The sequence below is a fragment of the Phoca vitulina genome, unplaced genomic scaffold (assembly GCF_004348235.1).
Source record: "Phoca vitulina isolate PV1807 unplaced genomic scaffold, GSC_HSeal_1.0 scaffold40, whole genome shotgun sequence".
NCBI classification, from domain to species: domain Eukaryota; kingdom Metazoa; phylum Chordata; class Mammalia; order Carnivora; family Phocidae; genus Phoca; species Phoca vitulina.
The window spans coordinates 20026833-20045954 of record NW_022589743.1 but is presented as its reverse complement, the minus strand read 5'-3'; the positions used below and the strand labels follow the sequence as shown (position 1 = coordinate 20045954).

Sequence of the window (19122 nt, the reverse complement as noted above, 5' to 3'; positions counted from 1 at the left end):
AACATATAATATGAGTGCTTGATATAAATGGAAACATTGTATACATGGTTTTGCAACATAATTTTATTAATTTTTTATTTAAATTCAATTTAATTAGCATATAGTGTATTATTAGTTTTCCTTCCCTTCCCTTATGTTCATCTATTTTGTTTCTTAAATTCCACATGAGTGAAAGCATATGGTCTTTGTCTTTCTCTGACTGACTTATTTTGCTTAGCATAGTACACTCTAGTTCCATCCATGATGCTGCAAATGGCAAGATTTCATTATTTTTGATGGCTGAGTAATATTCCATTATACACACACACACACACACACACACACACACACACACCCCCCACATCTTCTTACCCATTCACCTGTTGATGGCTCTTTCCATATTTTGGCAATTGTGGACTTTGCTGCTATAAACATTGGGGTACATGTGCCCCTTCGAACCACGACGTTTGTATCCTTTGAATAAATACCTAGTTTTGCAACTTAATTTTTTTTCTTTTTTAAATTTTATTATGTTTTATTAATCACCATACATTACATCATTAGTTTTTGATGTAGTGATCCATGATTCATTGTTTGCATATAACACCCAGTGCTCCATGCAGAACGTGCCCTCTTTAAAACCCATCACCAGGCTAACCCATCCCCCTAGCCCCCTCCCCTCTAGAACCCACAGTTTGTTTCTCAGAGTCCATAGTGTCTCATGGTTCGTCTCCCCTCCGATTCCCCCCTCTTCATTTTTCCCTTCCTACTATCTTCTTTTTTTTTTTTTAACATATAATGTATTATTTGTTTCAGAGGTACAGGTCTTTGATTCAACAGTCCTACACAATTCACAGCGCTCACCATAGCACATACCCTCCCCAATGTCTATCACCCAGCCACCCAATCCCTCCCACCCCCCCACTCCAGGAACCCTCAGTTTGTTTCCCTGAGATTAAGAATTCCTAATATCAGTGAGATCATATAATACATGTCTTTCTCTGATTGACTTATTTCATTCAGCATAATACCCTCCAGTTCCATCCACGTCATTGTAAATGGCAAGATTTCATTCCATTTGATGGCTGGATCATATTCCATTTTATATATATACCACCTCTTCTTTATCCATTCATCTGTCAAAGGACATCTTGGCTCTTTCCATAATTTGGCTGTTGTGGACATTGCTGCTATAAACATCGGGGTGCACGTACCCCTTCGGATCCCTACATTTGTATCTTTGGGGTAAATACCCACTAGTGCAATTGCTGGGTGGTATGGTAGCTCTATTTTCAACTTTTTGAGGAACCTCCATACTGTTTTCCAGAGTGGCTGCACCAGCTTGCATTCCCACCAACAGTGTAGGAGGGTTCCCCTTTCTCTGCATCCCCACCAACATCTGTTGTTTCCTGACTTGTTAATTTTAGCCATTCTGACTGGTGTGAGGTGGTATCTCATTGAGGTTTTGATTTGGATTTCCCTGATGCCGAGCGATGTTGAGCACTTTTTCATGTGTCTGTTGGCCATTTGGATGTCTTCTTTGGAAAAATGTCTGTTCATGTCTTCTGCCCATTTCTTGATTGGATCATTTGTTCTTTGGGTGTTGAGTTTGATAAGTTCTTTATAGATTTTGGATACTAGCCCTTTATCTGATATGTCATTTGCAAATATCTTCTCCCATTCTGTTGGTTGTCTTTTGGTTTTGTTGACTGTTTCTTTTGCTGTGCAAAAGCTTTTTATCTTGATGAAGTCCCAATAGTTCATTTTTGCCCTTGCTTCCCTTGCCTTTGGCGATGTTTCTAGGAAGAAGTTGCTGCGGCTGAGGTCGAAGAGGTTGTTGCCTGTGTTCTCCTTTAGGATTTTGATGGACTCCTGTCTCACATTGAGGTCTTTCAACCATTTGGAGTCTATTTTTGTGTGTGGCTGTCCAATTTTCCCAACACCATTTGTTGAAGAGACTGTCTTTTTTCCATTGGACATTCTTTCCTGCTTCGTCGAAGATTAGCTGACCATAGAGTTGAGGGTCCATTTCTGGGCTGTCTATTCTGTTCCATTGATCTATGTGTCTGTTTTTGTGCCAGTACCATACTGTCTTGATGATGACAGCTTTGTAATAGAGCTGGAAGTCCGGAATTGTGATGCCACCAGCTTTGCTTTTCTTTTTCAACATTCCTCTGGCTATGCGGGGTCTTTTCTGGTTCCATACAAATTTTAGGATTATTTGTTCCATTTCTTTGAAAAATCTTGATGGTATTTTGATAGGAATTGCGTTAAATGTGTGGATTGCTCTAGGTAGCATTGACATTTTCACAATATTTGTTCTTCCAGTCCATGAGCATGGAACGTTTTTCCATTTCTTTGTGTCTTCCTCAATTTCTTTCATGAGTATTTTATAGTTTTCTGAGTACAGATCCTTTGCCTCTTTGGTTAGATTTATTCCTAGGTGTCTTATGGTTTCGGGTGCAATTGTAAATGGGATCGACTCCTTAATTTCTCTTTCTTCTGTCTTGTTGTTGGTGTATAGGAATGCCACTGATTTCTGTGCATTGATTTTATATCCTGCCACTTTACTGAATTCCTATATGAGTTCTAGCAGTTTTGGGGTGGAGTCTTTTGGGTTTTCCATATAAAGTATGATATCATCTGCAAAGAGTGAGAGTTTGACTTCTTCTTTGCCAACTAGGATGCCTTTTATTTCTTTTTGTTGTCTGATTGCTGTGGCTAGGACTTCTAATACTATGTTGAATAGCAGTGGTGATAGTGGACATCCCTGCCGCATTCCTGACCTTAGGGGGAAAGCTCTCAGTTTTTCCCCATTGAGAATGATATTCGCTGTAGGTTTTTCATAGATGGCTTTTATGATATTGAGGTATGTACCCTCTACCCCTATACTCTGAAGAATTTTGATCAAGAGAGGATGCTGTACTTTGTCAAATCCTTTTTCTGCATATATTGAGAGGATCATATGGTTCATGTTCTTTCTTTTATTAATGTATTATATCACATTGATTTGCGGATGTTGAACCAACCTTGCAGCCCAGGGATAAATCCCACTTGATCATGGTGAATAATCCTTTTAATGTACTGTTGGGTCCTATTGGCTAGTATTTTGGTGAGAATTTTTGCATCCATATTCATCAAGGATATTGGTCTGTAATTCTCCTTTTTGATGGGGTCTTTGTCTGGTTTTGGGATCAAGGTAATGGTGGCCTCATAAAACGAGTTTGGAAGTTTTCCTTCCATTTCTATTTTTTGGAACAGTTTCAGAAGAATAGGTATTCATTCTTCTTGAAATGTTTGGTAGAATTCCCCTGGGAAGCCATCTGGCCCTGGGCTTTTGTTTGTTGGGAGATTTTTGATGACTGCTTCAATTTCCTTAGTGGTTATAGGTCTGTTCAGGTTTTCTGTTTCTTCCTGGTTCAGTTTTGGTAGTTGATACATCTCTAGGAATGCATCCATTTCTTCCAGGTTATCTAATTTGCTGGCATAGTTGCTCATAATATGTTCTTACAATTGTTTGTATTTCTTTGGTGTTGGTTGTGGGATCTTTCCTCTTTCATTCATGATTTTATTTATTTGGGTCCTTTCTCTTTTCTTTTTGGTAAGTCTGGCCAGGAGATTATCAATCTTATTAATTCTTTCAAAGAACCAGCTCCTAGTTTCGTTGATCTGTTCTACTGTTCTTTTGGTTTCTATTTCATTGATTTCTGCTCTGATCTTTATTATTTCTCTTCTCCTGCTGGGTTTAGGCTTTATTTGCTGTTCTTTCTCCAGCTCCTTTAGGTGTAGGGTTAGGTTGTGTGTTTGAGACCTTTCTTGTTTCTTGAGAGAGGCTTGTATTGCTATATTACTTTCCTCTTAGGACCGCCTTTGTTGCATCCCAAAGATTTTGAACAGTTGTGTTTTCATTTTCATTGGTTTCCATGAATTTTTTAAATTCTTCTTTAATTTCCTGGTTGACCCATTCATTCTTCAGTAGGATGCTCTTTAGCCTCCATGTATTTGAGTTCTTTCTGACTTTCCTCTTGTGATTGAGTTCTAGTTTCAAAGCATTGTGGTCTGAAAATAGGCAGGGAATGATCCCAGTCTTTTGGTACCAGTTGAGACCTGATTTGTGACCTAGGATGTGATCTCTTCTGGAGAATGTTCCATGGGCACTAGAGAAGAATGTGTATTCCGTTGCTTTGGGATGGAATGTTCTGAATATGTCTGTGAAGTCCATTTGGTCCAGTGTGTCATTTAAAGTCTTTATTTCCTTGTTGATCTTTTGCTTAGATGATCAGTCCATTTCAGTGAGGGGGGTGTTAAAGTCCCCCACTATTATTGTATTGTTGTCGATGTGTTTCTTTGCTTTTGTTATTAATTGCCTCTTACAATTGGCCGCTCCCATGTTAGGGGCATAGATATTTACAATTGTTAGATCTTCTGGTTGGATAAACCCTTTAAGTAGGATATAGTGTCCTTCCTCATCTCTTATACAGTCTTTGGTTTAAAATCTAATTTGTCTGATATAAGGATTGCCACCCCAGCTTTCTTTTGGTGTCCATTAGCATGGTAAATGGTTGGTTTTCCACGCCCTCACTTTCAATCTGGGGGTGTCTTTGGGTCTAAAACGAGTCTTGCAGACAGCATATCGATGGGTCTTGTTTTTTAATCCAATCTGATAGCCTGTGTCTTTTGATTGGGGCATTTAGCCCATTTACGTTCAGGGTAACTATTGAAAGATAGGAATTTAGTGCCATTGTATTGCCTGTAAGGTGACTGTTACTGTATATTGTCTGTGTTCCTTTCTGGTCTATGTTGCTTTTAGGTTCTCTCTTTGCTTAGAGGACCCCTTTCAATATTTCTTGTAGGGCTGGTTTCGTGTTTGCAAATTCCTTTAGTTTTTGTTTGTCCTGGAAGCTTTTGATCTCTCCTTCTATTTTCAATGACAGCCTAGCTGGATATAGTATTCTTGGCTGAATATATCCTGCCAGTCCTTTGTGGCCTGCCAGGTCTCTGTGGATAGGTCTGTTGCCAATCTAATGTTTCTACCATTGTAGGTTACAGATCTCTTGTCCCGAGCTGCTTTCAGGATTTTCTCTTTGTCTCTGAGACTTGTAAGTTTTACTATTAGATGTCGGGGTGTTGACTTATTTTTATTGATTTTGAGAGGGTTTCTCTGTGCCTCCTGGATTTTGATGCCTATTTCCTTCCCCAAATTAGGGACATTCTCTGCTATAATTTGCTCCAGTATACCTTCTGCCCCTCTCTCTTTCTTCTTCTTCTGGGATCCCAATTATTCTAATATTGTTTCGTCTTATGGTATCACTTATCTCTTGAATTCTGCCCTCGGGATCCAGTAGTTATCTCTTTTTCTCAGCTTCTTTATTCTCCATCATTTGGTCTTCTATATCACTAATTCTGTCTTCTGCTTCATTTATCCTAGCAGTTAGAGCCTCCATTTTTGATTGCACCTCATTAATAGCCCTTTTGATTTCGACTTGGTTAGATTTTAGTTCTTTTATTTCTCCAGAGAGGGTTTCTCTAATATCTTCCATGCTTTTATCAAGCCCAGCTAGTATCTTTAAAATCGTCATTCTGAACTCTAGTTCTGACATCTTACTAATGCCCATATTGATTAGGTCCCTGGCAGTTGGTACTGCCTCTTGTTCTTTTTTTTTCAGGTGATTTTTTTCGTCTTGTCATTTTGTCCAGAGGACAATAGATGAATGAGAGAACAAAATGCTAATAGGGTAACAACAACCCCAGAAAAATATACACTAAACAAATCAGAAGAGACCTGAAACCGGGGGAAAAGAAAGGGAAAGAAAGAAAAAAGAAAAAGAAAAAGATACAAAAAAAAAAAGAAGAATATGATCAAATATGATCAGGCTGGTGAATAGATCAGTGCCACACACTAGATTTTGGGCATATTTTGGTCTGTTAGAAGAAACTGCCTCCGAAAATTTTGGGTAAATATGATTGATGAAAGGATGGAATATGACTGTAAAGATGAAAATTATAAAAGATTTTATAAACGGAATTGGTAAGAAGTTGGTTGAAAAAAGAAAGAAGAGAAATTTAAAAAAAAAAAAGGGAGAGAATGTGATCAGGCCAGAGACTAGAACAAAGCCATACACTAGAGATTTAGGGTATATTTTGGTCTGTTAGAGAAACTGTATCCCAAAATTTTAAAGAGGGAACAACTTATATATATACCAAAAATAAGGTTAACTACTGTGAAGGGATAGAATATGACTCTAAAAATGAAAAATAAAAAGGATTTTTAAGAAAGGTATTGATAAGATGTTCGTTGAAAAAGGGAAAAAGAAAAATTAAAAAAAAAATAGAAAAAGAAAAACAAGAAAATTAAAAAAAATTAACTTTGAAAGACTAAAGAATCAGGGAAAAAAGCCATGAATTCTATGTGCAGTATTCTCCTAGCTCTAGAGTTCTGCCATTCTCATTGATTGGTAAACTTGGTCTTGGCTGGCTGTTCTTGCTGATCTTCTGGGGTTGGGGCCTGTTGCCGTGGTTCCCAGATGTCTTTGCCAGAGGCGGAATTGCCCTGCCCTTGCCCGGTCCGGGCTAAGTAATCTGCTCGGGTTTGCTCTCGGGAGCTTTTGTTCCCTGCAAGCTTTCCGTACAGCTTTGGAGGACGAGAGTGAAAATGGTGGCCTCCAATCTCTGCCCTGGAGGAGCCAAGAACTCGGGGCCGCACTCCTCAGTGCGCCCCCAGAGAAAAGCAGTCAATCACTCCCGTCTCCCCGGTCTCCAGCCGCACTCTGTGCTCACCTGGCCTGTGACCGAGTATTTCTATCTCTGGCACACAACCCCGTGTGGAGTCTCCAAACCCCGCAGATCCCTACGGTGCGCTCCCGTGCTGCTCCTCCCGGGGGAGGAAGGGGAGTCTCCCCAGATCTGCCGCTTGCTGGGTCCCTGCTGGAGGAGCAGTGGCCCGACTGTGCCACGGATCATGGTTTATGGCAACCCCGAGCTGAGAGTCTGCGCCTTGGCTCCGTCTCTGCAGCCGGCTTTCCCACTCCAATACTTGGGAGCTCTGCCGCATTCAGGCACCCCCGGTCTTTCTGTGACCCCGAGGGTCCTGAGACCACACTGTCCCAGCGGGGGTTCCACCCCCTGCTTAGCCACTGGAACGACGTCCCTCAGTGGAGCCGACTTCTAAAAGTTCCGATTTTGTGCTCCACTGCTCTATCACTTACCAGAAGCAGCCGACGGAGTCCCCCTCCCCCACCGTCTGTCTTCCCGAATATCACCTTGGATTCACTTCTCCGCACGTCCTACCTTCCAGAAAGTGGTCGCTTTTCTGTTCAGAGAGGTGCTGCTATTCTTTTCTTGGATCTCCTGTTGAGTTTGTAGGTGTTCAGAATGGTTCGATCCCTACCTGGGTGAATTCCTGGAACCAGATGAAATTTAGGTCTCCTACTCCTCCGCCGTCTTGCTCCACAACTTAATTTTTTTTTCACTTTTTTTTTTTTTAAGGTTTTATTTATTTGACAGAGAGAAAGACAGCCAGAGAGGGAACACAAGCAGGGGGAGTGGGAGAGGGAGAAGCAGGCTTCCCACAGAGCAGGGAGCCTGATGCGGGGCTTGATCCCAGGACCCTGGGATCATGACCTGAGCCGAAGGCAGACGCCTAATGACTGAGCCACCCACGTGCCCCCACAACTTAATTTTTTTTTTTTTATTTTTTTTTATTTTTTTATTTTTTAAAGATTTTATTTATTTATTTGAGAGAGAGAGAATGAGAGACAGAGAGCATGAGAGGGAGGAGGGTCAGAGGGAGAAGCAGACTCCCTGACGAGCAGGGAGCCCCATGTGGGACTCGATCCCGGGACTCCAGGATCATGACCTGAGCCGAAGGCAGTCGCTTAACCAACTGAGCCACCCAGGCGCCCCACAACTTAATTTTTTTAACTTAGCTCTATCTCATAGATCTTTCTATGTCACTATAGAAAGATTAATCTCATTCTTTTTACCTGCTATGTAATACTTCATAGTTTGGCTGTATAATTATTTATTTAGTCAATACTGTATTGATCTTACTTTGTTTTTTCAATCAGATTTTAAAATGTATTTTTTTTTAAAGATTTTATTTATTCATTTGAGACAAAGAGACAGAGAGAGAGAGACAGAGAACATGAGCAGGGAGAAAGGCAGAGGGAGAGGGAGAAGCAGACTCGCCGCTGAGCCAGGAGCCCGATGTGGGGCTCGATCCCAGGACCCTGGGATCATGACCTGGGCCGAAGGCAGACGCTTAACCATCTGAGCCACCCAGGCGCCCCTTTCAATCAGATTTTAAAAATTATTATTGAAGTATAATTGACACACAATGTTATATTAGTTTCAGGTATACAGTATTTTGGTTTCACAGTTCTGTATATTACTCAGTGGTCTTCATGATAAGTGCAGTCACCATCTGTCACCATGCAACGTTGTTACAACATTATCGACTATATCCCCTATGCTGTACTTTTCATTTTCATCTCCATGACTTACGTATTTTATAACTGGAAGTTTGTACCACTTAATCTCCTTCGCCTGTATCACCCATCCCCTCAGCCACCTCTCCTCTGGCAGCCACCAGTTTGTTCTCTGTATTTGAAAGTGTGGGTTTTTTTGGTTTGTTCATTTGTTTTGTTTTTTAAGATTTGTTTATTTATTTGAGAGAGCGAGCGCACAAGTGGGAGGGTCAAAGAGGGAGGGAGGGAGAATGTGAAGCAGACTCTGTGTGCTGAGCACGAGCCCGACACTGGGCTCACAACCTGAGCTGACATCACAACCTGAGCTGAAACCAAGAGTCAGTCGCTTAACCTACTGTACCACCCTGGCACCCCTGTTTTGTTTTTTTAGATTTCACATATAAGTGAAGTCATACAGTGTTTGCCTTTCTCTGACTTACTTCACTTAGCTAATAACTTCTAGGTCCATCCATGTTGTTGCAAATGGCAAGATTGCATTCTTTTTTAATGGTTGAGTAATATTCCTGTGCACACATGCGTGTGTGTGTGTGTAACACTTTGTCTGTTAATCTGTCGATGGACACTTGAGTTGCTTCTATTGAGTTGGCTATTGTAAATAATGCTGCAGTAAACATAGGGGTGCATGTATCTTTTCAATTACTGTTTTCATTTTCTTTGGGTAAATACCAGGTAATGGGAATTACTGGATCATATGGTATTTTCATTTTTAATTTTGAGGAACCTTCACACTGTTTTTCACAATGATTGCACCAATTTACATTCCCATCAACAGGGCACAGGTGTTTCCTTTTCTTCATATCCTCATCAATACTTGTTATTTCTTATTGTTTTTGATATTAACCATTCTGACTGGTGTAAGGTAATACCTCACTGTGGTTTTGATTTGCATTTTCCTGATGATTAGTGATGTTGAGCATTTCTTCATGTGTGTGTGGATCACCTTTATGTCTTGGAAAAATGTCTTTTCAGGTGCTCTGTCCATTTTTCATTTTTCTTTTTTTGTTTTTTTGAAGATTTATTTATATTGGAGAGGGAGCAAGAGAGTGCACAAGTGGGGCAGAGGGTAGGGGCAGTGGGAAAGGGAGAAGCAGACTCCCAGCTGAGCAGGGAGCCCAGTGCGGGGCTCAGTCCCAGGACTCTGGGGTCATGACCTGAGCCGAAGGCAGACGCTTAACCGACTGAGCCACCCAGGCACTCCCCCTCTTTTTTCCCCCACTCTGTCCATTGTTTATATCAGATTATTTGGGTATTTGGGTGTTGTGTGAGTTCCTTATATATTTTGGATATTAATCCCTTATCAGTTATGTCATTTGCAAATATCTTCTCCCATTCAGTAGGTTGCTATTTCATTTTATTGATGGTTTCCTTGCTGTGCAAAAGCTTTTTATTTTGGTGTAGTCCCGATAGTTTATTTTTGCTTTTGTTTCCCTTGCCTGTGGAGACATATCCATAAATATGTTGTTAAGGCTGATATCCAAGGGATCACTCCCTATGTTTTCTTTTAGGAGTTTTATGGTTTCAGGTCTCATATTTAGGGGTTTAATCTATTTAGAGTTTGTTTTTGCATATGCTATAAGAAATTGCTCCAGTTTCAATCTTTTGCACATAGTTGTCCAGTTTCTCAATACCATTTATTGAAAAGACAGTCTTCCTCATTGTATATTCTTGCCTACTTTGTCATAGATTAATTGACAGTATAGGCATAGGTTTATTTCTGGGCTCTTTTTTCTGTTCCATTGATCTATGTGACTGTTATTGTGCCAGTACCATACTGTCTTGATTACTGTAGTTTTGTAGTATATCTTGACATCTGGGATTGTGATACCTCTAGTTTTTAATTCTTTCTCAAGATTTCTTTGTCTCTTTGAAGTCTTTTGTGATTCTTTAGAATTATTTATTCCAGTTTGGTAAAAACACTTGGTATTTTGACAGGAATTGTATTGACTCTGCAGATTGCTTTGGGCGTATACACATTTTAATAATAATCCATGAGCATGGTGTATCTTTCCTCTAGTTTGTGTTGTCGTCAGTTTCTTTCATCAATGTCTTATAATTTTAAGAGTATAGAGGTCTTTCACCACTTTGGTTGAGTATTTTCCTAGGTATTTTATTCTTTTTGGTATAGTTGTAAATAGTGATCCCATTGACTTTTGCTGTGATTTCCCCATTATTGCCCCAACATTGTCTTTTTCATTTTTCAGGTCATTTGCTGTAGGAATTATTATGAAACTTAAATCTTCTTGTTACTCTGTTTTGTAGAACATCTATTGTTCCCTGTTGACTACAAGATAAAGTACAGAGTTTTCTAACTGTAATTCATTATCACCTGTCATTCTTTCATGTGTTCTCTGTACATTAGCTCCAATAAAATATGCACATATTGTATATTTTTAAAGTGGCTTGACACATGGATTCATTGGGGTTGGAGATGCCTAATAAATAATATTCCTCTTCCCTGCCCTAGTTCAAAACCAAGAATGGAAGGAGGAGGGCTGGGAGGGAAGCACTCAGGAATCAGCTGTCACCTACCTACCTATCTTCCTTCCTTCCTTCCTTTCTTTTTTTAAAGATTTTATTAATTTATTTGAGATAGAGAGCAAGAAAGAACATGAGGCGGGGTGGGGAGCAGGGCGGAAGGGCAGAGGGAGAGAGAGAAGAGAGAAGCCGACTCTCCATTGATCAGGAGCCTGACTCGAGGCTCGATCCCAGGACTCTGGGATCATGACCTGAGCTGAAGGCAGACGCTTAACTGACTGAGCCACCCTGGTGCCCTTTACCTTTATTTCTGATAACAGTTTTTAGAGTATGTGGCTTTTGATCCTGTGGGCAAATAGGCTCGCTAATACGTCACCTTGAATTGGACTCATCTACTCCATCCCTTGCACAGCTGGATAACTACAGACTTGGCTCACAGAAAAGCTTTTTACCCTAAAGGTGGAGAGCAAACCAGAATACATCTTTTCTGCAGGCAGACATACCCAGAATGGAGAAGATGGCACTAAGCTGAGTATATACTAAATTTGTGAGAATATAAGGGGATAAGAATTCTTATACACAGTTCTCAGTATTGCCTTTTTGCAGTCTTTTTAATTCAAATCGAGATCCCAGCAAAGTTCAAACATTGCATTTGGCTGAAAGTCTCTTTTAAAGAGTACTTTTATTTGTTTACTGTAAATGGATTTTACCTTCTCTCTCTCTCTCTCTCTTTTTTTTTTTTTTGCAGGTTAGAGCAGTCAGAGAGCCTTGAGGAAAACCAACGGAACCTTCTTCAGATGACTGAAAAGTTCTTCCATGCCATCATCAGTTCCTCTTCAGAATTCCCCCCTCAGCTTAGAAGTGTGTGCCACTGTTTATACCAGGTATGCTTAAGCCTAGAGAGCACCATTATTAATCCAAAGCTGAAGTAAAAAGAATGCTTTACTAAAGAGGGATTTAGCTGCTGATAGTGGGTGGTTGAAAATACAGAGTCAATGTGGATGACTAATACATTAAGAATTGTTGGAGTTGGCTTTGAAAAAACTTAAATATTGCTCGGGAGACAGTTTGAAGTATTTTAAGGGAGTACTAAAAATAATAAATTTTCCTTGCATTGGAAGCAAGTTTAAAATACACAGAATCTATTGGGTATAATAGACATGGTTGAAATAAGATATATTATGGAATTTTTTTGGTTATCTTTTGCCTGAATTACTCATAGGGTTTTTCACATGTGAGGCAGCTCTACTCCTTGCTTTTTATACTGTTGAAATGCTTGATTTATAATTTTGATGTCTTAAAGATGTCATGTGTTCTTGTCAGGTTTTCCTAGGACAAACTAATCTGTTTATTTTATATAGAATGCTACTTATAAAATATATTGCATCATCATTCAGATCAAATTATTACACTTTCTAGCACTAGCACTGCAGTAATGCTTCTGGGTTCAGATGTCCACAGTCATCCCCTGTATATTGAGGAAATTAGGTCTGTGTTCTCTTTATGGCTTTCACTGTGTTTTTGAATTGCATATGTAGTTTCAAGGATGATTTAATCATTCCAGGGGAAATTAGTGCAGATCTATATTAGCCTGTTTAAACTGTGATTCTGGAAGAAACATTAGTGGGTCTGGAGTTTGGGACAGGGGTGGGTACAGGGGAAAGAATTTATGCATTTACCAAAACTCTTGCCTTTGTGTCTTTTTCTTTGCAGAGTCATCCCCAGCCATTTGTTTTTTAGCACAGGGCTTCAGTTGCTTAGAGACATTAGCAAGATCAGTGAAATCACCATTTTAAAAAGCTATTCCAGGCTGCTCTGTGTGAATTATTCCCACATTGCTATTTATAAAGCTGTTTCTGCTGTATCTATTTAAAAAAAAAAAAGACTTACAACCAGAAAACAGTTAACAAAATGGCAATAGTAAGTCCTTTCCTATCAATAATTACTTTAAATATAAGTGGACTAAGTTTTCCTGATTGAAAGACATAGAGTGGCTGAATGGATAACAAAACAAGATCCAAAAATATGCTGCATACAAGAGATTCATGTTAGCCCTAAAGACACACAATAACTGAGAATGAAGGGATGGAAAAAGTCATCTCAAGCAAATGGTAACCAAAAAAAAAAAAAAAAAAAAAAGCAAGGATAGTTATACTTATTTCAGACCAAATAGATTTTAAACTAAAAATGGTAAAAAGAGACAAAGAAGGTCATTATATAATAATAAAAAGGGATTAATACATCCAGAAGATATAATAGTTATAAGTATTTATGTGCCCAGCATTGGAGCACCTAAATATATAAAGCAAAAACTAACAGACCTAAAAGAAGAAATGAATAGTAATACAGTATTGGTTGGGGACTTTAATATCCCACTCTCAACAATGGATAGATCATCCAGACAGAGAATAAGGAAACAGCAGATTTGAACAACACTTATAGACCAAATGGACCTAACAGACATATATTGACCATTCTAACATCCACAGAATATACATTCTTCTCAAGCATACATGGAACATTTTCTAGGATAGACCATATGTTAGGCCACACAAGTTTTAGCAGATTCAAGAAGATTGAAATCATACCAAGTATCTTATCTGAACACAGTGGTATGAAGCTAGAAATCAATTACATGAGGAAAACTGGAAAATAGGTGAACACATGGAAATTAAATACTACACTGAACAATTAATGGATCAAAGAAGAAATTAAAGGGGAAATAAAAAAGTTTCTTGAGACAAATGAAAATGGGAACACAGTATACCACAACATGTGGGATGCAGCAAAAAGCAGTCTAAAAGGGAAGTTCATACCAATAAACACCGCTGTTAAGAAGCAGGAAAGAGGGCGCCTGGGTGGCTCAGTCGTTAATCGTCTGCCTTCGGCTCAGGTCATGATCCTGGGGTCCTAGGATCAGGTCCCACATCGGGCTCCCTGCTCGGCAGGAAGCCTGCTTCTCCCTCTCCCACTCCCCCTGCTTGTGTTCCTGCTCTCGCTATCTCTCTCTGTCAAATAAATAAAATCTTTAAAAAAAAAAAAAAAAAAGAAGCAGGAAAGATCCCAAATAAGCAACCTAATTCTCTGCCTTAAGGGATTAGAAAAAGAACAAACTGAGCTCAAAGTTAGCAGAAGAAAGGAAATAATAAAGATTAGAGCAGAAATAAATGAAATAGAAATAACTACAGAACAACAGTAGAAAAGATTAACCAAACTAAGAGTTGGTTCTTTGAAAAGATAAACAAAATTGACAAACCTTTAGCTAGACTAACCAAGGAAAAGAGAGGAAGGAGCGAAATCAACAAAATTAGAAATGAAAAAGGAGATATCACAACTGATACCACAGAAATTAAAAGGATTATAAGAGGCTACTGTGAACAACTATATGTCAACAAACTGGACAACCTAGAAGAAATGGAAAAATTCTTAGAAACATACAACTTAGATTGAGGAAGAAGTAGAAACTCTGAATAAACCAATTACTATAAAATTCTCCCAATAAAGAAAATCCCAGGACCAGCTGGTTTCACTGGTGAATTTTACCAAACATTTACAGAAAAATGAACACCAATCCTTCTCAAACTCTTAAAAAAGCTGAAGAGGAGGGAACACTCTAAACCCATTTTATGAAGTCAGCATTACCCTGATACCAAAACCAGAAAAGGACACTGCTAGAAAAGAAAACTACAGTCCAGTCAATATCATTGATGAGTATAGCTGCAAAAATTCTCAATAAATTACTAGCAAACTGAATTCAGCAGCATATTAAAATAATCATATACTATGGTCAAGTGGAATTTATCCTTGGGTGCAAGGATGGTTGAACATACACAGATCAATTAGTGCGATACATCACATTAATACAATGAAAGAAAATAATCATATGGTCATCTCAATAAATGCAGAAAAAGCGTTTGACAAAATTTAACATCCATTTTAGTAAGTTAGGTGTAGAAGGAACATATGTCAACATAATAAAGGCCATAAATGACAACCATACAACTAATATACTCAATGGTAAAAGGTTGAAAACGTTTCCTCTAAGATCAGGAACAAAACAAGGGTGTCTACTCTTACTGCTCCTATTCAACATAATACTACAAGTACTACCTAGAGCAGTCAGGTAAGAAAAATAAAAAGTATCAGTATTGGAAAGGAAAAAGTAAAATTGTCTGTACTTGCAGATGACATAATTTTATATATAGGAAACCCCAAAGACAACCAAAAAGCAGAACTGATCAGTGAACTCAGTAAAGTTGCAGTATACATAATTAACATACAAAAATCAGTAGTATTTCTGTACACTAACAATGAAATTTATGAAAAAAATCTATCCCATTTACAATAGCATCAAAACAATAAAATGCTTAGGAATAAATTTAAGGAGGTGAAAGATCTCTATGCTGGAACTATGACATTGATGAGAAAAATTGAAGAAGACACAGATAAATGGGAAAGGTATCCTATGTTCATGGATTGGAAGAATTAATCGTTTAAATATGAATGCTCCCAAAAGCCATCTATAGATTCAGTGCAATCGCTATCAAGTTTTGAATGGCCTTTTTCACAGAAGTAGAAAAAATACTCCTAAAATTTGTATGGAACCACAAAAGACCCCAAATTGCCAAAGCAGTCCTGAGAAAGAATGAAAAAGGTACCACTTCCTGATTTAAAGCTATAGTCATCAGAACAGTATGTATTGGCATAAAAATGGGCAGACTGACCAGTGAAACAGAATCAAGAGCCCAGAAATAAAGCCAAGCATATATAGTCAACTAATATTTGACAGGCAAGCCAAGAATACTTAATGGAGAAAAGACAGTCTTTTCAATAAATGGTGCTGGGATCACTGAATATTCATATGTAAAAGAATGAAACTGGAACCATCTTACACCCTCACACAGATTAACTCAAAATGGATTAAAGATTTAAATGTAAGACTTGAAACCATGAAACTACTAGAAGAAAACATAGGAATAAAGCTTCTTGGCATGGGTCTTGGTAATGATCTTTTTGGAGGTGACACCTAAAGCACAACAAACTCAAAAATAAATAAGTGAGACTACATTAAACTCGAAAGCTTCTGCACAGCAAGCACACCATCAACAAAGTGAAAAGACAACCTATGGAGTGGGAAAAATATTTGCAAACCATATATCTAATAAGGGGTTAATATTAAAAATATATTACAAACTTACACAATTTTCAGTACAAAAAACAAACAAAAAACACCACCCCAATTTAAAATGGGCAGTGGACACTTGGGAATAGACATTTTTCTGAGGAAGTTACATGAAAGGCCAAAAGATACGTGGAAAGATGCTCAACATCACTAATCATTAGGGAAATGCAGATTAAAACCACAGTGAGATAGCACCTCACACCTGTTAGAATGGCCATCATCAAAAAAACTAGAGATAACAAATGCTGACATGGATAGAGAAAAATGGGAACCCTTGTGCACTGTTGGTGTAGTTGTAAGTTGGTATAGCTAATATGGAAAATCCTCAAAAAATTAAAAATAGAACTACCGGGGCGCCTGGGTGGCTCAGTCGTTAAGCATCTGCCTTCGGCTCAGGTCATGATCCCGGAGTCCTGGGATCGAGCCCCGCATCGGGCTCCCTGCTCTGCGGGAAGCCTGCTTCTCCCTCTCCCACTCCCCCTGCTTGTGTTCCCTCTCTCGCTGTTGTCTCTCTCTGTCAAATAAATAAATAAAAAAATTTAAAAAAAAAAAAAAAAAAAGAACTACCGTATCATTCAGCACTTCCAGTTCTGGGGATATATTGAAATGAAAATACTAACTTGAAAAGATACCTGCACCCCCAGGTTCATAGCAGAATTACTTAGAATAGCCAAGACATGGAAACAACCCAAGTGTCCATCAACAGATGAATGGATTAAAAGAACTGTGGGTATATGGACAATGGAATATTAATCAGCCATACAAAATGAGGAAATCTTACCATTTGTGACCATGTACATGGCCCTTGAAGGTATTATGCTAAGTGAAATAAGTCAGAGACAAATACTGTATGATTTCACTTATATGTGGAATCTTAAAAACAAAACAAAACTCATGGAAAAAGATCAGACTTGTAGTTATCAGAGGTGAAGTTTGGAGGCAGAGGAAATTGGAGGAAGGTGGTCAAGTGGATTTCTGAAGTGGCAGTGGCTTTCACTTGACTTAAAAGTGAATGGTTACTGACTGCCTGATTACATGACTTACTAGATTTTAGTAGAAACTTTTCATGTGGTTGTCATCCTAAAGGAAAAAAAATTTTTTTGTATCGTCAAACTTGGAGTCCAGTTTGCGACCACGATTCTGAAAAGGTAAAAGGAACAGGGCTTGGCACTTTGTAAGTACTTAGGAAAATATTTAATGAAGGAATAAAACTTTCCCATCCATTCCACCCAAGTAAACAAGATGCTTGCCAGCTTTTATAGGAAGGGAGGGAGGTAGTGAAAATAAATCAGAAAATAGAGTAAGGTGATCATTTGTGGCTTATTAAGCATTATGTGTTGTGCTTTTTAAAGCACTCCATAATAAAACATCCTGTATTATAACAGACCTGAATTATCATATTAAATATTTCACATAAGATTATCCTTTTTAAGAATATTGTTTAAATGTTGTGTCAGTGTGTTGTTTTGAAGTATTGGGGAAATTTATTGTTGGGAGTACTATAGAGCAAAAGTGCTGTATTATTTATAAATAAGGTTTTGTTTTTTAATAAGTGATTGATAACAGGGAATTTTACATTTACTAATTAAAAGAAAGAAGAAAGAAAAAAAAACTTTGATCTCAAGTTATTCTTTCATTGAGTCTCCTACCAAAAGTGGTTTTCCCCTTAGTTTGCTCTTTTATTCATCTTTCTTCTTCTGGCTTTCTCTTGCCCTTTTGACTTTGGCAATAACATAATGGTACCTTTGTACTTTTGTGTTCTCCTGGGAGGGATAGTACTTGATTGTTTCCTCGAGTAAATGTGGCTCCTGCTTTGGGACTTACTTGGAAAATTTTGAAAGCTAAGTGAGGATATTGCTAGCTAAACTTCTCTGAGTGTTAGTTCCCTTTTCTTGAGTTCATATTTTTGACTGTTAAGCCTTTTTTGAATCATGCTTTAACCAGGTCTCTTATTTTTTATGCCCCCTTACATAGTGGACTGGGTTAAGATTATGTAGGGATAGCCAACTGTGAACATGTGTTAGATTTATAATTAAGGCATTTTCTCATGTATTTATTTCTACTTTTCCTCCTCATAGTTTTGGAAGACAGGTTTTCCCTGCTATCCCAAAGTAGAATGTTCCTGTGAAACTTTTTGTAAGCCAAAGTGGCATAAAGGGAAGAAGCAGTTACTATTAATTTATATGGAAAATTTTTTAGTGTTCCCAGACCCCCAAAATAACCAACCAAATCATGCCACATAACACATAAAACCTAAAATAACATTAACATATAGTAAAAACAGGAATAATACAATAAATACACAGCCTGTATAAAGTACAAATAATTTATGTACAGTGTAGTTTCACTTACCAGAATTGGGACGACAGCAAGCACACCAGAGGGCTGACAGGTGGTGATGGTGGTGTGTTAGGCTGGGGTGTTGGAGGTTGGGGTGGTGGAAGGTAGAGGAATAGAGTAGAGGAGAGAGAGAGGAAGAGTGTCATCTATTAACATCACTGTCTAAATCTATCAGTGCAAGCAGGTCACTAATGTCTACACCTTCTTCTGTGTCTGCCTACCTCGATGTCAAAGGTCCAGGTTCATCCTCTGCTGTGGCTAATGTGGCTGATGTGGAAAGCTTGAAATACAACAGTATGCTCAACTGCTTAGCCTCTCACATTTTTTTATACTACAGTTATTTGTAGGCATTCAAAACATTCTGTAAACCTGCCCCTAAACCTACATGCCCTTTCAAAATTAAAGCCATACTTTTCTGCAATCACTGCAGCACTGTCCATCATAGCAAAAATCTCATGTGCTTCACGTTCAGTTCTTGGATAACTTCACTTTTAGGCCATTCACTGTTGTGTTCAATGTCGATTGGTGTTCTTTCCTCTTGCAATTGCATCAGCTCTTCATCTGTCAATTCTTGATCGTGGGATGCCAAAACCTTCACCATCATTTTCATCAGTTTCCACAAACCAAGCCTCCTTAGCCAAAGTCAGTGTTGCCATATTT

The 19122-nt window shown here is 38.5% G+C and overlaps 1 protein-coding gene across 9 annotated transcripts in view; it reads left to right on the top strand.

Annotated features, from left to right (window-relative positions):
• The window catches only part of NF1 (neurofibromin 1), a 281702-nt gene that overhangs the window by 137470 nt on the left and 125110 nt on the right, over positions 1–19122 (top strand). For all 9 annotated transcript variants that reach the window (XM_032428720.1, XM_032428715.1, XM_032428713.1 and 6 more), the window contains one exon: positions 11689–11824. In XM_032428720.1, the coding sequence (XP_032284611.1) occupies positions 11689–11824 (136 nt within the window). The remainder of the gene's footprint in view (positions 1–11688; positions 11825–19122) is intronic.